We start from the raw sequence: 18402 nt of genomic DNA, 5'->3' as shown, positions 1-18402 counted from the left end.
GTTTCTGTTCTTTTTTCTCTTTGATCCCAGCGTAAAAGCACCGCTGGGACGCCCCAGTCGGTCACCTTGTTGTTATGACTGGGGTTTGTTGCTCAGCAGAGGTGACCCCTGACCTCGCAGGCCCTTACTTCAGTCTTTATTTCCTTTCTCAGCTTTAGCCTTATCTTGCCACACAGCCTCGCTGCTTTTCATCTGCGAGCATCAGTTCCTGCAAGGGTCAACCAGAGACCAGAGTGAGGGGAATAAATAGATACCGCACAGATTACGGCTAGGTCTAAGAAGAGAACAATAAATCAACGTGTGTGCAGAAGGTTCTTCAAAATAAATCCATTATAAGTTAAACATTTGTGTTCTACTCACGCAGGACAGCATCTAAAAGACAGCTGGTCAACAGGGGGCACTAGTGAGCCCTTCAGTGAGAGTTTAGTTTGAAACATGGTTTAATCTAAAATGGAATTTGATTTTAAGAAAATCAAACTATGGAACTACTTAGTTGTGTTGGTCAAATGCCAACACAAGGATTCGTTAAAGACATGCTTTATCCACCTGTAATTACAGAGCTAAGATTTCAGTATCGACGTCTCTGTTGGCCCAACCGGATGCATTGTGAAACACCGTTTACACAACAGATCCATATTTTCTTGGACCGTTGAGAGTGTACCCGTCCTTATTTCTTCCCCAACTGAATAATTCTGCACTTCATCATGGAGGTTGTAGCACGATTCTCAAGTCAGACATTTACTTCTAATGTGCTTTTACTCATCCACTGGCAGTTCTCTCACATCCAACAAAAGTGCTCAACCTAAAAAATGCATGCTTACCCCCAGAGATTCGTGTTTAAAACCCAGCACAGTTATTTCTCATTAACAGCTTAATTGAACCACATATCAAGGTTATTGTGCTCTCGCCTCCTCTCCGCTGCTGCAGCGACGCGCTGCCCAAGCTCAGACAGATAGATGGATTCCTCTTTCAATTACCAAAAGCCATTACTGCTTTTATCCACACATCCACTCGTATCAGCTTTTTGAAAGTACTGTAATTTGGCACTTGTAGAAATTTGAATTTTATCAGGGGTGTGCATAACCACACTGACACCCATTAAAAATGATCATATTCACATAGACACAAACATAGCCAGATGCACAAGCGCGCTAATGGCCATGCTCTCCTCCGTGAATTAGCAGGTATTCAGGCAGTCAGTGGCGTGAGCTTTGGGGACTTGTGCTATTTCAAAAGTAATTCACATTTAAATGTTGTTAGGCTCCCCCCGCATGTGGTAATTGTGTTTGCACTTCCTGGTTACTCTGGAAAGTGGATGCACTGAAGCATTCTGTTGATAGCAGCCTGCTAATCGCTAATTACAAACACCGACACAGGCACGCACATTTGTTCACACCCACGTGCTCATCACGTGCACAAATTAACTGATTTTGAGAGGCTGCCTTGCTATTATTAACTCATTTCCTACTGTGTGTCTGTGTGGTATCTGACCCTTGATTGAGTTTGGGGCTCTATAGTCACATGAAACATTCACCGTGCATCAACACGCCGTCAGGTAAAGCTAGCAAGGAAGTGAACTTTTATTTTCTTATGAATATAAGTGAATAAATCCTGGCAGAACAAAGGCTGATGTGGCCCTGATCATCCAGTAAACTGTGTTGCAGAGAAATTGTAATTCCTCAGTGTGATTGACTGGGAGATTGGTTGCGATTTGACTGACGGTAATGACCTTTCCTCCTCCGGAAAGTGAGGAAAATAATGCCTTTCTCTTTATCATCTCAGCCGTGCGACAGTCTTCCACTTTCTTCTTTGCACTTGACAAATGTAAATGAGGCGGTCATCAACATGTGTGTCTCTGCCCTGCGAGACACTGGGTTTTGGGAGGAAACTGAATATATAGTTGCTTTTGTTTGTGAATAAACTAATTATATATAATATATATTATAATAAAAAACAAGATGAATATGAATTTAACTAGGAAATGAAGCTAAAGTGAAATACAAAATGTAGAAGCTATAGTTTACCAGCAAAGGGACCTTCAAGGATCTCTTTTCAAGACAAGTCACCATTGTGGTTTTACTGTGGTTTGATGCTACTTTTTCCATGTAATGTGGTGCGTACTTTATAGACCAGTGTGTGCTTCAAACATGAGACATATGTACACGTTGTGTTGACCTAGAGAGAATTTGTATTGACTAAAACAAGGACAACAGTGGCCTGTGCATTTCACAATGAATGACATTCACAGGATATATAAGACTAGAGTTGCCCTCAATATTATTGCCTCAAGTTATTGAAAAACTGCTCCAGAATAGTTTCTTTATGCAAGGTGCACACTGGATGTGATGTAGGCACCAAGGAGATGCCTATAGATACCACATATGTGCACCTATTATCCGATCTGCCCTTGGTTTTTATAATAAAGAAAAAACGCACAACTTATCTTGAAGAGGTGATAGCTGGGCCGCCTTCTCTGCTGCACTGTAACTCCGTCCTGCATATCAACGAAATATCTTGTACACTCTTGAGAAGCTCTTCTTCCCCTTTTCTCTCAGAACAATAGTCTTAACTTCCTTAATAAGCTCACTGGCTAAGCAGCCGTATGCTGGGCTAAGTCATAGATGAGCTCACTAATCTGGATCGCAATCAAAGTTCATGTCTGAGCCGAGGCGTCTTAAGGGAGTGCTCAGTTCATCGCAGCTTCACTGCGTTGTGCTCCTATCCAAACATTTCTACGCATTAGCTCTGAATCACCGCTCTGTCTTCGCTGACTCTGTTTTTTTTACTCAACCTTTTATCTTCTTTTTCCTCTTCCTCTTTTTTTCCCTCTTCCTCTTCTTCATCATCTGTCTTCCCACCTGCTGGCACCCCCTCCACTTTATTTCTGGCTTCCCCGCGCTGGCATTTGTGGGGGTGATTATGGATGGTTGTGCAGTCTCTGAAGAGCCATGTGTCATCAGATTGACTTCCATCTGAGTGAGGGGCCATGAAATGTCAGTGCAGAGTATGGATGGATGGATGGCTGCGAGTTGGAGGTGTGGTGAGAGAATCTTTCACAGCGAACCCAAAAGAGCCAAGCTTCATTGGCTTGTGACGGGCTGCCCAATGAAAATGGAATTCAGCTGATGGAGCCTTATGAGGCATCATTTATCGCCATGGTAATGACGCTTGTATTTTTCAAGTGCATCTCAGCTGTGAATGTATGTGAATACTATCATTCACTTAAACAGTAGCATGTAGTAGCGTGTGTCACTGTGCAAAATACCAAAATATGTGCTTTTTGAGCCTATTTCACGCTCATTTTTGTCAAAGATGTTTCTATCTCTTGAACCAAACCCATAGACCTAAATAAAGGTATGCAGATAAAGCTCATTTTTATTTGGGGTAAAAAATATAATCCTGTAATAATCGTCCATGCCACGGTGCCTCCACCAGCAGGTGATTTATGACCTCCCGGAAGGCGATCCGCCACGTATATGGAGTCCAAAGGGAATCACTTAGCCTCAATCAGAAGGGAGCTGGGAACAATCGAGTAGGAATCACCAGGGTTTCGGTCTACAAATGAAAAACCAACTGTCAATATTTCCTTTCTATGTCCCTGTTATTCGTTTCTCGCACCCTCGCTCCATCTCTTTTTGAATATGAATAGAAAAATGGATCCTGCCTATGTTATCGCCTATTTTTCCTTCGCGTAGTTTATCTCAGCCGAACACGCCGGCACCTCCGTAGAGAGCAGATGGCTCGTCTCACGTTTTTTAATCACAGCCTTTTAACACACTTTGGGGCTTCATTACTGGCAGATATTTCAGGGGGAACCTGACATGACAGAACACACAATCCCATCATCACAGATGTGTTGTGTCTGTCGGTCCGTCAGGGATCATCCATCTGGACCCCCACCACCACTCTATCCATCCTACACTTTATTAATGTGGCCCTCAGAGACCTGGTCCAGCTCAGAAGGGATGAGACAACCTTGGCTGATGACTGACCTTTTTATCTCTCTCTTCTGTGTTTTGTTTGTTCACTGGAACGTGCACGCGAGAGTCACACCCACTAGTTGCGCGTTTTTTTTTTCTCGCATGGTAATATGTGATATGACCGGTAACATGAAAAGGCCGATAGGGGAACCAATTAAACGTGTTCAGATAACATCTCTTCCCTTTACTAGCAGCAACCCGTCCATCTACTTCCTCTGCGAGACATTCACCTCCACCTTTGTCCCAGCCTTCTGTCAGCTCCGAAATGGGTCTCCATTCACTCAGGGGGCGGGAGACGGCGCATAAGCCTCGCTTATCGTGCGCACACATGCACGCCTCTGCACAAACGCTCCCCCTCACGCTACCCACCGCAGTTTTCCCTTCCTTTAAAGTGTGTAAGCCCAGCTTTATCTCTCTGCTGTGTATAATGGCGCAGAGATGAAATCATCAGAGAAAGGCCAGCTTGACTAAATGGAAGCGGCAAATTGTCTGTAGTATTAGGAGAGAACGGTCTCTATCCCACAATCTGATAGTATCCCATTAAAGAAGGCTCACGGATGGATATGATTAGCTTTTCTTTCCTGCTAATGGAAACAACTTCAGAGAAGAGGAGGAGATGAAATGTTTTGTGGAAATGGTGTCTCCGCTGCACTGATGGGATTCTTATTGCCTAATTTGGATAAAAAGGCCATCATAGTTCTCAGAAGGCACAAGGAGTGTTCCCTGTAAGTGTACTTGCATGTATTACTATGCACCACTGACCGGCCTCTTTGTTAATATGAAAATCTCCTGGATTGATATTCACCAACATCGGTGACTAATGAGTGGTAGTTTTAATCCCCTTCCCCATCCTTGGACCGGGCTGGTTTTCCTTGGTGTGCTGTCCCGTCTCTTTACTGCAGCAGCCTGGAGCAGAAGTCTTTTATTAGACGATAAATCAGCCAACACGGGCATGAATGCTTAAACACATTATTGTTCATTTATGAAGAGCTTCTGAGGTGTTCATCTGCCATGTCGCAGTCCACCAACCACCAGCGCCGCTGTGACGGGTGACAGCGAACGCATCTAACGAGTGCCGTTTCGGATGCTTGTTTCTAGACGTTTCCAATCATTTACAACATTACTAAGTTCTGATAGCTTGTGTTCACACAATCAGACTCCATTTAGTTGTGAATTGGAGTCATTACTTACTGAGAATGGCTTTTTTAAAACTATTGTTTTATTCACTTGTTGCTCGTGTTTTTCAAGTACCACAAAAGAGGCAATCACTTTGCAGAACATGTTTATTGTTATAACACAAAACAAGGATTGTGGATGCGTGAACGGAACCAGAGCCGAGCCAGGCGGATGGGCGTGTCTGGCTGGCTGAAGAGAGAATGGCTGGATGCTGAAAAAGAGATCAAACTACGATAATCAGCCCAAAAACCAGAGGTCAAAACAGCATATATGCAGAGCCTAGTCCTAAAATACCACATGGATTCAACAATAAACTTTAGAACAACAGAGAGGAGGACCAGATCTTTATGTTGTAACTGGTTGGCAGGGGTGATCCACCAGGTGAGCTGATAGAGGCAGAGCCCAGGTGATCCACGCCCAGCTGAGGGAACCCAAATGAGGGAGCCCAGGAAACAAAAACCAACCCGAGACAGTTTCCTAACAGCCTCTAATGACGTGACTTCTTATACGATTTTTTTGAATACCCATTGTTTTTTTTTTAAATATTTCATGAGTATCATTATTTTTCTCCCAAATGTCAGATGAATATAGCCGTTTAGATATGCAATTGCATTGTTATTGTAAAGGACGTCTTTTCGTTTTACTTCCAGTCTAGACTTGGAGTCATTTATAACAAATTTATCTGAACTTCTTCTTTAGCTGAGACGCAAGAACAAATTACCTGCAGTTTTTCCTCATGAATAAGCAATGAATACCATTAGAAATAAAGGTGGTTGCTTTTCCAACCGGAGTCTTTAAGCTCCTCCGTTCCTGCTCCTCTTGTCTTCTGCAGCGTCGCTTCACATTTTTGGAAAAATGACCGCGTGCGTGTTGGGGGAGGTAATGTAGTTATTGTAATTGTGTTTTCCATCTTTGCACTTCAGATGAGATTGCTTTTGACTTGCAAATATTTCAGATTGAATTGGGCTAAATGACGTTTGTGAAATGTCTCGGGGGTTCACCAACCCGACCGCGTTCTCTTCTCTAAAGGTTAATAATATCTGCTCTCGGTGAATGAGCGGATGGACTTGGCTCAGCCATGCAGTGGAGGGTTCTTGGATGAGCCTGTTTCTCCTGAGGTGGGACAGGGCCACCAAGTCGGGCTTTAGTCGTTAATGGATGAATGCATCTACTTGGACGGGCCTGAAATTAAAAGTTATGGGTGACAATGACCTCCAGTCAGACGTGCGTGGCTGTCTGAGGCAGGTTGTATTTCATAGAGAATATGACATTCCACTAAATGTATTCTATCATCCCGCTGTCACATCTCACAGGTACGGAGACATGGTTCCCAAGACGATCGCCGGGAAGATCTTCGGCTCGATCTGCTCTCTGAGTGGGGTGCTGGTAATTGCCCTGCCTGTCCCTGTCATCGTATCCAACTTTAGTCGCATCTATCACCAGAACCAGAGAGCAGACAAGCGGCGGGCACAGAAGGTACAGGTGAACACCGTTTTATTTCTCTTCATCTGTGGCCCAGAGGGTTGGACCTCCAACCCAGAGGAGAACCTTTTCATCTTTCTCTCCCAGAGGAGAGGACTTCACAAGGCTCAGCGTGTCCCTGACACTGATGAAGATGTGTGTATAATGCATATTCACATTTACAAGTGTGTATGCGTGTGTGTGTGTGGGGGGGGGGGTGCGTGTGTGTGTGTGTGTGTGGGTGGGTGTGTGTGGTGGGTGTGTGTGTGTGTGTGTGTATGTCTGTTCCAGAGGGTGAAAAAGTTGTTATTTAATTTTAAAAATAGTTTTTTAATGGTCCCCTTTTGCTATCCTTCAAAAGCCAGACCTGAGGAAAATAACTGCACATCTCCTAACTTGGCCACAGCATTCCAGCTCGAAAATATCGTGGAAATAAATGTTAGTTTGCATTTAGAGGCGTGCTTTACACACAAGTAAATTGGTTGTCATAACACCAAGCTGTAGGTGTGTGCTCAATGCGCTGAAGCCAAATGATAGTTTGCTCATATTTCAGCATTTAATCGACAATTACATTGAAATGTACCATTTCTGTGTCTGTGAGGCTTGAAACTTCAATTTTATTTTATTTTATGTACGTGTCCTGCATCACCCACCATTTTCCGGCTATTACTTATTACACATTTCACTTTAGAGCTAGAAGTAAATTGCCTACTGGAGGATCTTCACCAGCTGTTACTCCAGAAGCCAAGTAAGCTAACAGTTAACATCATTATTTACACCACTGATTTAAATCTAGTTTGGAATAACCCCCTTAAACAAATGTTGCTGTTGTGCTTGTCTGTGTCAGAGGACGGTTTCATCTTTCTGCTTTTGTCCATCTGGGCAGCTTTTATGCTCATAAGTGATGGAGAAAATCACAATTTTCCAAAGCGATTATGTAAATGTCTGCTGAAAGGGTGGAAGATTTAAAGATGTATCGCCCTCTGGGTAGAGAGGCAGCTGTAAAGAAACACGTTGTGGTTGTTTGTTCCTGAGCTGGAGAGTGGTATCAGCTGGTGCCTGTACAGAACTGGACCGGTAATCACAGCCTAACGGAGACAAATAGCACAGTGGTGTGTTTGTTGTCGAGCAGGCGCACAACGACACACTTTTTCAGAGTCCATTTTTCTTTCTTTCATCACTCTTGTTCCAACCTCTTCCATCGTGTTTTTTGTTCTTCTATATTTTTCTTTCCCTCTTTTCTGCTTCTCCATCTGCCACCTCACCCCCCCCCCCATCCAGCCTCTCAGTGATTACCGCCATCCATCTCAGCACCAGCTCTCCTGGCGTAGTTTAAAATCTGTTTAAAGAGATGCAGGTTGTCCGTGGCCTCGTCTTAACTACGCAACCTTTCCAAGCGCGCAAGATTCCAGAGTGCCTCCACCAAGTGCGCGGACAGAATGAGGCACACTGGCGACAGAGTGAAGGCTGGAAGGAAACAAGATATTAGGGAAGGTTGCATTGTTAGAATGAAAGAGAGGAAAGGAGCTGGTGACAAGAAGGGGCCAGAGGGAAGGAGGTGGGGGTGTGTGTCAGAGGGGAGTGGATGTGTGTCCGAATGTTGTGTTCTTTCCTGAAATAGCCATCACCCAGATGAGGTGCTGGCTGGAAGGGAGGCGTGCATCTGTCTCTCTTCTCATCTGAGTGCATAAATCTGTGTGGTGTGTGTGTGTGTGTGTGTGTGTGGTGTGTGTGTGTGTGTGTGTGTGTGTGTAAGCGTGTGCGCACCATACAGTCAGTCTAAGCTCCTGCCCTTGGTGCGTCCCAAACTCTTGCGTGTTCTTGTCTGCGCTGCAGTGTGCTGCAGTGTCCCCAAAAACAAAACAGACACCCCTGTACCCCTGTACTCGCCCGTTGGAGCGTGACGGTGGCGATGTCATTAACCTGCACCAGATCACCCCCTCGGGTACTTAAATACTGTTTCGGGCAGCCTGCAGTGAGAGTAGAGATTTGCGTGGTCACCTCTGCAGCCAGCAGTTTGGTTACGCTGCATAACAGCACGAGTCAAGTCTCGTCTGCGTGTTCCCAAAAACATTAATAAAAGGATCCCCACCTGGTTCTCTTCATCCATGAAAGTGTTATTACTACAGTAAATCAGAGCACACAGGATGAAAATAGGTTTGCAGCTGTATTTCAGGAATCTCAACACCATGTTTAATTTGCCCATTGATAAAGTGTTAGCATTGACTGTTCCAGTCAGCTTGAGTAATATGCAAGCAAAACCATTGAATGCCGTGGCCATCCATCACAGATCATTCATCAGTGTTTCTGTTAAGAAAAGGCTGGGTTTTATTTTAGGGCGTCAACAGCACGTACACGCCGCTGATTAGCAAATTTAGCATACTGGCAGGTTGAACTGATGAGCCCGACTTTCAGCTTATCATCTACATTGTCACTGCATGTTTTTACAGTAACTTGTTACAGTCGTCTGCATTTAGCTCACAGCTCAGATGAGCTGATTCATACCCTCGCAGCTATTAGCATGATGCGAACTCTTGATCTTGTTCTATTGGATTCTGCTGCCTTTTGTAACCACCATTGCAGACATATGCTCCCTGTTACATCGTGGTTGGCACTCCCTCATACTATAAAAACTCACTCTGGGGGTGTATGATGGAGCCATTACCATTGTATGGTCACTTTTTCACTGCTAATGACTTTAGCGATCTTTAATGCATCGTCTAAGCCTTGAATTGGTCAGGCCGGCTGTATTTTCAATACCCCATTAGCTCTGCGTACATATCAAACAGTGTTCTTTAATGCTCCATAACCCTAATGACATATGTCCTTTGTGGGCATTGAGTCAACATTAACTGAGTGCAACTGGTCATTTCATCATCATCATCATCATCATCATCATCATCATCATCATCATCACGGTATTACAGCCGTGTGGTTATAGTTCAAAGAAAATCATTGTAGCAGAGCTCGCCGATCAGAATAATTTAATGTTTCGCTGTGATTGAGATGTAAAGTCTGGATTGATTTTCCCATTCACAAAAGAATGAGGGGAGACTAGATAGGAGAGAAGGAAGGGGTGGAAGAGAAGAAAGAAGAGGCTGCGGTTCTCCTTTAACCCCAACTCCCCCCCTTCCAAGTCATTGTAAGGCACACACACGATGGCTGAAATAGGTAGTCAACCACCAGCTGCGCCTTTTAGACGGATACGTTCGCCCTCGTCTGCCTCCCTCGGTGTCGCGGCGCCACTTGGGCTGCAAATCTCTCCTGGGTTCAACCGGTTATTGTTGTCAGGCTTGACTGAGAAGTGAAATTATTGTGCGTCGCAGTTCATGAGAATAACATTGACCTATATGTCAGGAAACAAAATGAAATCAAGTCCTCCTCCCTCTGCCTCGCCCTCCCCTTTGGAGGGTCGAAGTCAAAAGGTGGAGATGGCTCCTGGCTGGGGGAGAGCGTGTTTGCCCTTCCAGAAAATCGATGAAGTAGTCTGTACTTTTCAAGGAGGCGGTCCAAACGGGGGGGGCCTTCGCAACGCCAGCCTCACAACAGCTTTGCTAGCAGAGCTGTACTTTCCTCTAAGAGGATATAATCCAGACTTATGGAAGGTATTGTGTCTCTGAAAGGTGTTAGTCTGAGGTTAAGCCGTCTTTGCGAGCAGATATCGACCGTGAGTGCCGAAGAACTTCATTTCCACTCGGTCGGTCAGCTGCTTATTTTGCCCCGACAGAATTTCGGGGGGGGGGGAGTGTGTAATTTCCCCAAAATCCTTCTCATCCCTTTCCCACTGGCCTCGCTCTTGTTTCTCTCTCTCTCTCTTCTATGCTCTACATGTTAAACACTTCATTCATGTCAGACTAACGCCGGAGATCCTCTCGACCAGTGAATTCGCTGAAGAAACTGAAGAATAAATCCAGCAAAGAGTGAATAAGAAGAGTGGCCTTCACACAAGAGAAACAGCACCTCAATCTGTGGAGATGAAGCAAAAAAGAGCTTTTAGAGCTCATCTGGACTGCGAGTGTGAACGTGGTCTGTGTGGAAGTGAATGGATAGCGCAGCATTTTGTTCAATTGAGGATGTGGCAGTTTAAAACCCCCAGCTGGCAGAAAGGTTATTGGTCCTGGAGCGTGCAAAAACATCCGGAGCCTTTAAACGAGTGATATTAAGTGTTACTAATCTCAATGTCTGACAGATGCTACCGCTAAATGGACTTGTTTTTAAAGCTGCTCTTTCTCCCACATGTGCGTTGGCCAAATCCAGCAGAAACTGGACTGGTTGGGCATTTGTTTAATAAAACATACGTTCTTAGTGAAAGGAAATGTGTTCAACCTTTACTCAAGAACACACTGTAAAAGGGTCAAGGTCAATGTGTTTTCCTCTGGATTTTCTTCCTATATTTTATAGTATAGTTTCATTATACCAATATTAATTTCCTGTAAACAATTTAATGAAATCTCAGTTTAACTTCTCTGTAATACATAAAATTTGTTTGTATAAGTCTCCAATGGCCAGAAGTGTGTGTTTTAGAGTTTTGAGCTTCTTTACAGAGGAAGGCTGGTGCTCAGAGTAGTGAGACAAAGGTTATTGGTGCAATCCCAGGGGTCTGCATGCTGAAATGTCCTTCAACAGGATCCAAAAAAACTGTTCTGGGTTCAGCATCTTTAGTTTATGTCCAGAAAGGTGGCGCAGAAAAACAGCCAACTTGCCATTTAGCTATATTCACATTTGAAGCAGCTCATTGAACTTGTTGGCTATAGTCATAAAAAGACTGTATGTAAATAGTGCATATTATTTAAAATGTAGAAAAACATGGATGTAAATGGGAATTTATATCATCCTGATGGATGCATCCTCATTGTCTCAGATCAGCGTCAAATGTAAACAATAAAGAGGTCAATAAGGAGCTCTGCTGCACAGCTGACACAGGGCACAAGGGCACTGGATGATGAAGAACAACACTGTGTCATCAGGATAAAGCGGCTTGATTAGATTTAGACGATGCACATGGGTTGTTTTTTTTAATAGGATACACTCTCCTAAAACAAAGTCATGCGTCACACATCACGCGCCGTCTGCTTCTGTTCTGACATGTTAGGATACTGTAGCAGCTTCGGTGGCAGGAGTACAGGATTAAAGATTAAATACGGTGCTGCAATCAGATTGAACATTTTCCATACTGCCGGTCCCCCCCCAAAAAAAAAAACGACTCAGATTTGCATACGGTGACAGGGCTCTGCCACAGGCAAACTGTCACACTGCAAAACATGAGCAAACAAAGTCATCCTTATCACGTCAGTTGGGGGGAAAAACAGATTCAGCACATCAAACAGTGCTGCGGCGTAGTTTCCAAAAGCACCTTTGGCTGTTTGGTTGTTTAGACGTTATCTATCTTCAGTATTGCTGTTAACAGCGCACTGCTGGCCCATCGGATCTGCATTACAGATGGAGTTTGTTTGTTCCTCCTCTGACTCCTGCAACAGGTCTGAGCCAGACAGCCGCTGTCAGCCCTATCCAGCTCGTGGACATTATTATAGTGACAAAAGAGATGACTAAGCGTAATTTCTGCACCAATCTGAAGATTACTTATGGAAAACATGACCTAAATTGTACTCCATGTTGATAAAAATGGCTGTCTGTGCATGTGTGAAGCGTGAGATTCACCTGTGTGTACGAATGTGCAACACACACATCCTCGAGCCTTCTTACCCTCCACCTGCTAATCTCTGCAAATGTAGACATTAATAGAACCTGTGTGGTTTCCTTTTCCTGCATGCCCTGGGTGATGCTTCAGTACCTACAGGTGCCCAGGATTCCGGAGGCAGCCAGTAAGATGGCTGCAGAACCAGATTCAGTCCGGCAGGACGTCTTCAGAACATCCAGTCCATTAGTCTGGCGCCACCTGGCAACTGCCGCCGCAGTCGCGAGCTTCTGTTTGCATGTTGACCTCAGAGAAATAATCAAACACAGCAGCAGAGGGAGAACGGAGGGTTTTGGAAGGTAGTTGGGATCTGTTCTGGCTAAAAGACTATAAAATACACATAAAGATGGAGGACAATGTAGGAAGGTAAACGACATGAAGGGATTTATGCTACAGACTCTGTGGTAAACTGTCAGCTGGCCGCCGAACGTGTACATTTTTACTTGCACTTATCTCCCCTCTTACTCTTTATGTCATTAAACCACGACATGAGAAAACATGCTTTAAATGAAATTCAAGTGAGTTGGTAAGCTTGAATTATCATATATTACCATACACTTACTGAGCCAAGCTTACCGCTACTGTATACTGTAGCTTAAATATGTATATGTATGGAAATTCAGGCGTGGAGGCATGCAAGCAGAAATTCACCCTCTCAGTTAAAACCCCTCAGTGGTGCAAGGGGGGTAAACGTGTTCATCATTCTCACCGCTTATTCTCACCACCAGGTTCCTCAACAGACACATCCAGGTTGTTGTGACAGTGAGTCTGACATCCATCTCTGGACATTGATGGCAAAATGGCAGTGGAGTGACCGACTCCCGGTGGTGTAATTCGTACCTTAAGTGGGGGATCTAGAGAGCCGCACGCATCGATGTGCCATGTTCAGTGGCCGCAGATCAAAAACAGGAGCCTACGATGTTAAAGCGGAGTCTTGCCTCCTGCGTGGAACTCTTGCGTGTCTTCCTGGACCAGAGTGTGTCTTCATCACACACTTTTTTGTGCTGGTCGCTGTTGCCAACGGGAGATTTGACAGCATGCAAAATGAGAGAGGGAGTAAAAAGGCTCTGGAGCGTGCGTTTGCAAAAGAAAGGCGGGTTTGATGCCTTTAAGCTGACGCCACTGATGTGCACCATTAGGGGCCTCGTTCATTTTGCTAAACAAAAGAAAAACCAAACACGTGACAAAACAAGGTGACACACATGGGAGCCAAAAAAAAAAGATTAATTTGAACGAGATTTATTTATACGCTCACTGCCTTTTAATTGATTTTTAACCCAAGGAATTCTGCTCATGGAGCGTGCATGAATCATTCAGCACTACAGGAGCTCGTAGTGAATTCATCTGGGTGATCAGAGCGAATGCTTTAGTAGCACACGCTTGATTTCATTTATAGGATTCAACTAAAATATGAGGGGTGTCGGAGTGCTGGAACTCGGATTGGCTGGATCTGTCAGGAATGCTCTCTCTCTTCGTGCTCTGGTGCTGACTAACAGGTGATTAATTTATTCATATTTTTGTTGTTTGTTGCTCATTGCTCCCTGCAGAAAGCCCGCCTGGCCAGGATACGAATATCCAAGACGGGGAGCTCCAACGCCTTCCTCCACAGCAAGCGCAATGGCCTGTTCAACGAGGCTCTGGAGTTCACAGTAAGATAATCCCCTGAACCTCTCTCCTCGTGTGTGTCTCATTAAAGGTCACCCAGCAGCGTCGAAGGTTTCCGGTTTTTTTAACGCCTTCTCACTGCGTCTCCTCGGAAGAGCAGTTCCCAGGATTTGGAGGAGGCAGGAACCAAGTCATTGGCTGCTGGCACGGTTCATCGAGCCTTTAATTATCAGTTCTCAGAATTCAGCCCGCGTTCCATCACGGCAGCTCGCTGCAGCTTCATTTGTTAAATGGCACTTCTAAAGCGAGCGTTTCTAGGCTCAGCTGCCCGACCGAGGGACAGGCTTCGGGCAATGCAGCAGGAAATGTAAACACGACTCAAGGATGTTCTTGGCCGTGTCCGAAACGCCGCGCTTCACACGCAGCGACGGGGCCCCGGGGCAGACACAGTGCAAAAACGAGAGACTCAAATTGTCCTTCTCCTCCTTCTTCAGTCACGTGACTGCGCAGTCGCTCTCAATGTCAATTACTGAGGATAGAGTGTGCACGGCGCTAGTGTTTGCATTTAAGCTAAAGCTGAATAATCGATTGCATTTATATTGGTATCACCCCAGGAGACACTGTGCTGTGAAGGCTGCTGTATTATTTGTGGTAATGTATGTGTCTTCGTTTGCTTCTGCTGTACTCCAAACAACACACAACTTAGGGTCATACTGAATGATTTATACATTTATTTTCTTATGTGTTTACATATATACATGTATACAGACACTTTATGTGTGAAAATCAGATGTGTTATGAATTTATCATCCAATTTTCCAAATTTATTTGTCGGATTTATGAATTATACCACTCCATTTTCCTAATCGTTGGATGTCTTTCAAGATAACCCCTTTATTATTCTTCCTGGGACTCCGCAGTTGAATCAGTTATATATTGCAGGTTATTCCGTATGTGGGGGCATAAATAATTGATACAGCGATGAACACAATTATTTATCATGCTGTAGTGAAGTGCAGCTGCAAAATGATATATCATGGCCTTTTTTTCTCAGTGGTACAGATAGGATGTAAATAAATAAGAGGTTTTTTACACCCTTTGTCAGAACACAGTGCTTAAGCATCGAGGAGTCAGGTTAAAGCTGCCCAGTGTTATGGAATTAGGCTAAACACACTAAATCTGTAACTGTAGTTTAGAGAGAGCAGGGCATCACAACATGTTTGATCAAGCTGTTTCCAGTCTCACCGTATGGCAGCCGCCCGGGCGGGACGCTATAGCCACCTTCATGCTGCTGGTGTGGGCTTTAAGTTATATCGTACCAAAAGAGATGTGAATAATTCTACAACTGCACATAAGTGCTTTGTTAGGGAGGGCAGCATGAGCGCTGCTGGGCCGTCTTGACTGGCACAGGCTGAATTATCAGCATTAAACATCCCCTCACAGCAGAGACGCTTTTGCTCAGCGTCAATGCCACCTCAACGAAGAGAAAAGTGCTGCTGGAAATGATCCAAACACTGTATTTGCTGTTCCTTGGTGTTGCTGCAGAGTCGACAGGATAAGGGTAGGTTTATGGGGGGCTTTGTTTTTTATTAGCAGCTTAACTTTAGATTCTGCTGGCAAAGAAAGCTAAAGCACGTAAGCAGAAATCAGCGATGCAGCTGACCGAGGAGACCCCTACCTACCTACTCTTCCTCATTCCTTTGAAAAAGGAAAAAGGAATGCCACAAATCCTACATATATATTTAAGGATTTGAAATTCAGCTTGCTAACCTGAGATATAGGGTTTTGTTTTTTTCACGGCATACAAAATAAGGAATATGGAAAAACAAACCATTAAGGACTTCCCTGTCGGTGGTGGCAAAATGTCACAATGTAAATTTTAAATATATTCATCTATACTGTACGTGTCGTGAGTTGCGAGGGAGATGGGAACTGAAATGGAAATTCAGCGCAAATCTGTGCACTGGCTCCACTGAAGTTTGCAGACAAGCCCCATTACTGTCAAGGGCTACGTTCCCAGAGGTTGTCTGGCATGACTGAGGCCCCGATGAGCGTCTGTTCTTAGTGCTGAACCATGAATTCGAGTAAAACTACCTGTCTGTTTCCCTCTTGTCTCCTTCTCCGACTGAAGCAACTTCCATACAAGATGAACCTTTCAGATCAGGTACAGAGACAGCAGCCGAGCACCGTGCACCTCCAGTTCAGTGGATGCCCTTAACGGGGGCTTCACCATGTCATTAATGGTGTCTGTGTGTGTGTGTGTGTGCGTGTGTGTGTGTTACAGAGTTCTAGTGAAGAGGAGCAGCGGTTAAGCAAGTCTGCCTCACTGTTGGAGAGTCAGCATCACCACCTGCTGCACTGTCTGGAGAAAACCACTGTGAGCACACACACACCACACACACACACACACACACACACACATAACAGTCAACAGCAATACAGTCATACCTATAGACTTGTTTTTTGCAATCTGAACCACTGCGTATTAATGCATGCAGCAGATAGTTGCACTCCTGATTGTTGCTGCTTTTATTGCTCTGTCGGCTCTGCCACCTCACAGAACCACGAGTTTGTGGATGAGCAGTATTACCAGCAGAGTTACCTGGACCCGGGGCTGCAGAATTACTCGTCTCGGAGCCCGTCCCTCTCCAGCCAAGATGGCGTGACGGGCACGTGCTGCACCCGCCGAAGCAAGAAGCACCACACCCCTTTAGCGAATGCCAGTGCCCCAGCACACATGCAGCCTTTGACACACACGCACCAACAAGGGCTGCAGGAGCTCAGCACCATTCACATCCAGCCCCTCAGCTCCAGGTCAGACTAACCACTTGTGTCTCCTGTCTTTCATTCACTCCGTCATCTCATCCATTAGCAAAGGGAAGGGGGGGGGGGTTACATCCATATCAAAAATGGTGATGTGGGGTTTTTTTTCTACTTGTAGCCGCTCCAGTCTGAACATGCGTGTGGATGAGCAAACGCCCCTGAACTGCCAGAGCAGCCAGATCACCACAGCAATCATCAGCATTCCCACACCGCCAGTGATGACCCCGGAGGGCGACGCTCACCTCCCTGTGAGTGCCCCCTACCAGAATGTTGTGAAGGTGTCAGCACTGTGAAGGCGGGGAGCGCGGGAGCGTCGCATGGAAAGGCACTTACAGACTCTCAAGACAGACTGGGGGACTAAAGAGGAATGATGAAGATGTTTAGAGTCCTAGTCTGGCCACGGTGGAGACTGCCCTCTGCTGGTCATGTTCTGTAAGGACATGGCCTCCCTTTACAGACTGTGGATGGCATTTAGATACAGTATATTCATGTTACCAATTGACGTGCACATGTGAGTGTGTGTGTGTGTGAGAGAGAGAGAGAGAGAGAGAGAACAAGAGAGAGTTGGGAATATGTTACAGTTGTCATTTCAGATGAGGAGCTGAGTGAGACTGTGTCTCTCGAGTGTTAAAGACGACAGTAAGTCATGTGTCACTGTGCACAAAGCACCTTTTATGATTTGGGCTCAATGAAGGAGATATAAGGGGGAAATATAACACATAACTAAAGCCTTTTTGTGTCATGTAGGTCTACGCACCTGTCAGTAGATAAAGAACGCCATCATTTTCTTTTCCAGCTCTGATAATATTCCAGACATTAGGTGAGAGTCGTTGAAGTGGTAATAAACGGTGGTGTGTCTGTGACAGTGTTACCAGCAAGTGTCATGTTTGTTGATGGTGTTTTTTTTTGTTTTGTTTTATTTTCTTTCAAAGGAATTCCGAAATGCGATCGTCCGGCTGGTTGAAAACGCGTGTTTCCGTCCGTCTGGAAGTCGCCGTGGCTTTAGTATATGGTTTATCTGACTAGCTGCCACTCTGCAGGGTTAACTGCACACGTTTCCGTCTGAAATTCTCAGCCACGGGCCTTCAACACAACATGTGCCTGTTCTGATGGAGCAAAAGCAGATCTGTTTTTTGGTTTTTCCAAAACCCTCCCCCCCCCCTTTGTTTGGTTTGCCAGTTTCTGCCCGGCAGACCTCGAACAATCCAATTTTCTTACAGCGAAACAAAGTCTGAATTCAAGCCACCGCAATTAAAAGCACAAGGCATTTTGCTGAGAATTTCTGACACTAATTTGTGCTGAGTAGGGTTCTTTGTGAATATTGTGAATAGAATATTTTGTAATATTTCATCATTGTTTGGCAGAACCAGTGATGCTGTCTTCTCCTTCTCTCTTTCCCCCCCTCAGTCTGTCTCTCTCTCTTCTCCTCTGCGTTTTTCTCTTTATCTCTTGTTGTCGTCCTGTTGTATGCCCACTTCCTGTGTGAACAACAGTATACTTTCAGCCGTCTTTATAGCTGTTAATGTTCTTTCCTCCCCAGACTCGTCGGGTATTGTTTTGCCTTTTTCCTTCTTTCTTCTCCACAGTTGTTCGGTATGTGTACTCTATGTGATTAGGAAACTTGGTGTTTGTACTTTTTGTCCTCCTCGGTGTTTCAAATGA

General features: G+C 44.8%; 1 protein-coding gene across 1 annotated transcript; it reads left to right on the top strand.

The window, feature by feature from the left end:
* The first annotated feature begins 224 nt into the window (after positions 1–224).
* LOC115248164 (potassium voltage-gated channel subfamily D member 3-like) lies at positions 225–17073 on the top strand. Its single transcript, XM_029831789.1, has 7 exons — positions 225–233; positions 6470–6638; positions 13860–13961; positions 16049–16081; positions 16202–16294; positions 16478–16731; positions 16859–17073. Exons 2-7 carry the CDS (start codon positions 6480–6482, stop codon positions 17031–17033), a joined length of 816 nt encoding a protein of 271 aa, XP_029687649.1. The 5' UTR covers positions 225–233; positions 6470–6479; the 3' UTR covers positions 17034–17073.
* Positions 17074–18402: the final 1329 nt, after the last annotated feature.

The sequence above is a fragment of the Takifugu rubripes genome, unplaced genomic scaffold, assembly GCF_901000725.2.
Source record: "Takifugu rubripes unplaced genomic scaffold, fTakRub1.2, whole genome shotgun sequence".
Taxonomy (NCBI): Eukaryota; Metazoa; Chordata; class Actinopteri; order Tetraodontiformes; family Tetraodontidae; genus Takifugu; species Takifugu rubripes.
The sequence above is the reverse complement of the archived record's forward strand: the minus strand, read 5'-3'. Positions and strand labels throughout refer to the sequence as shown.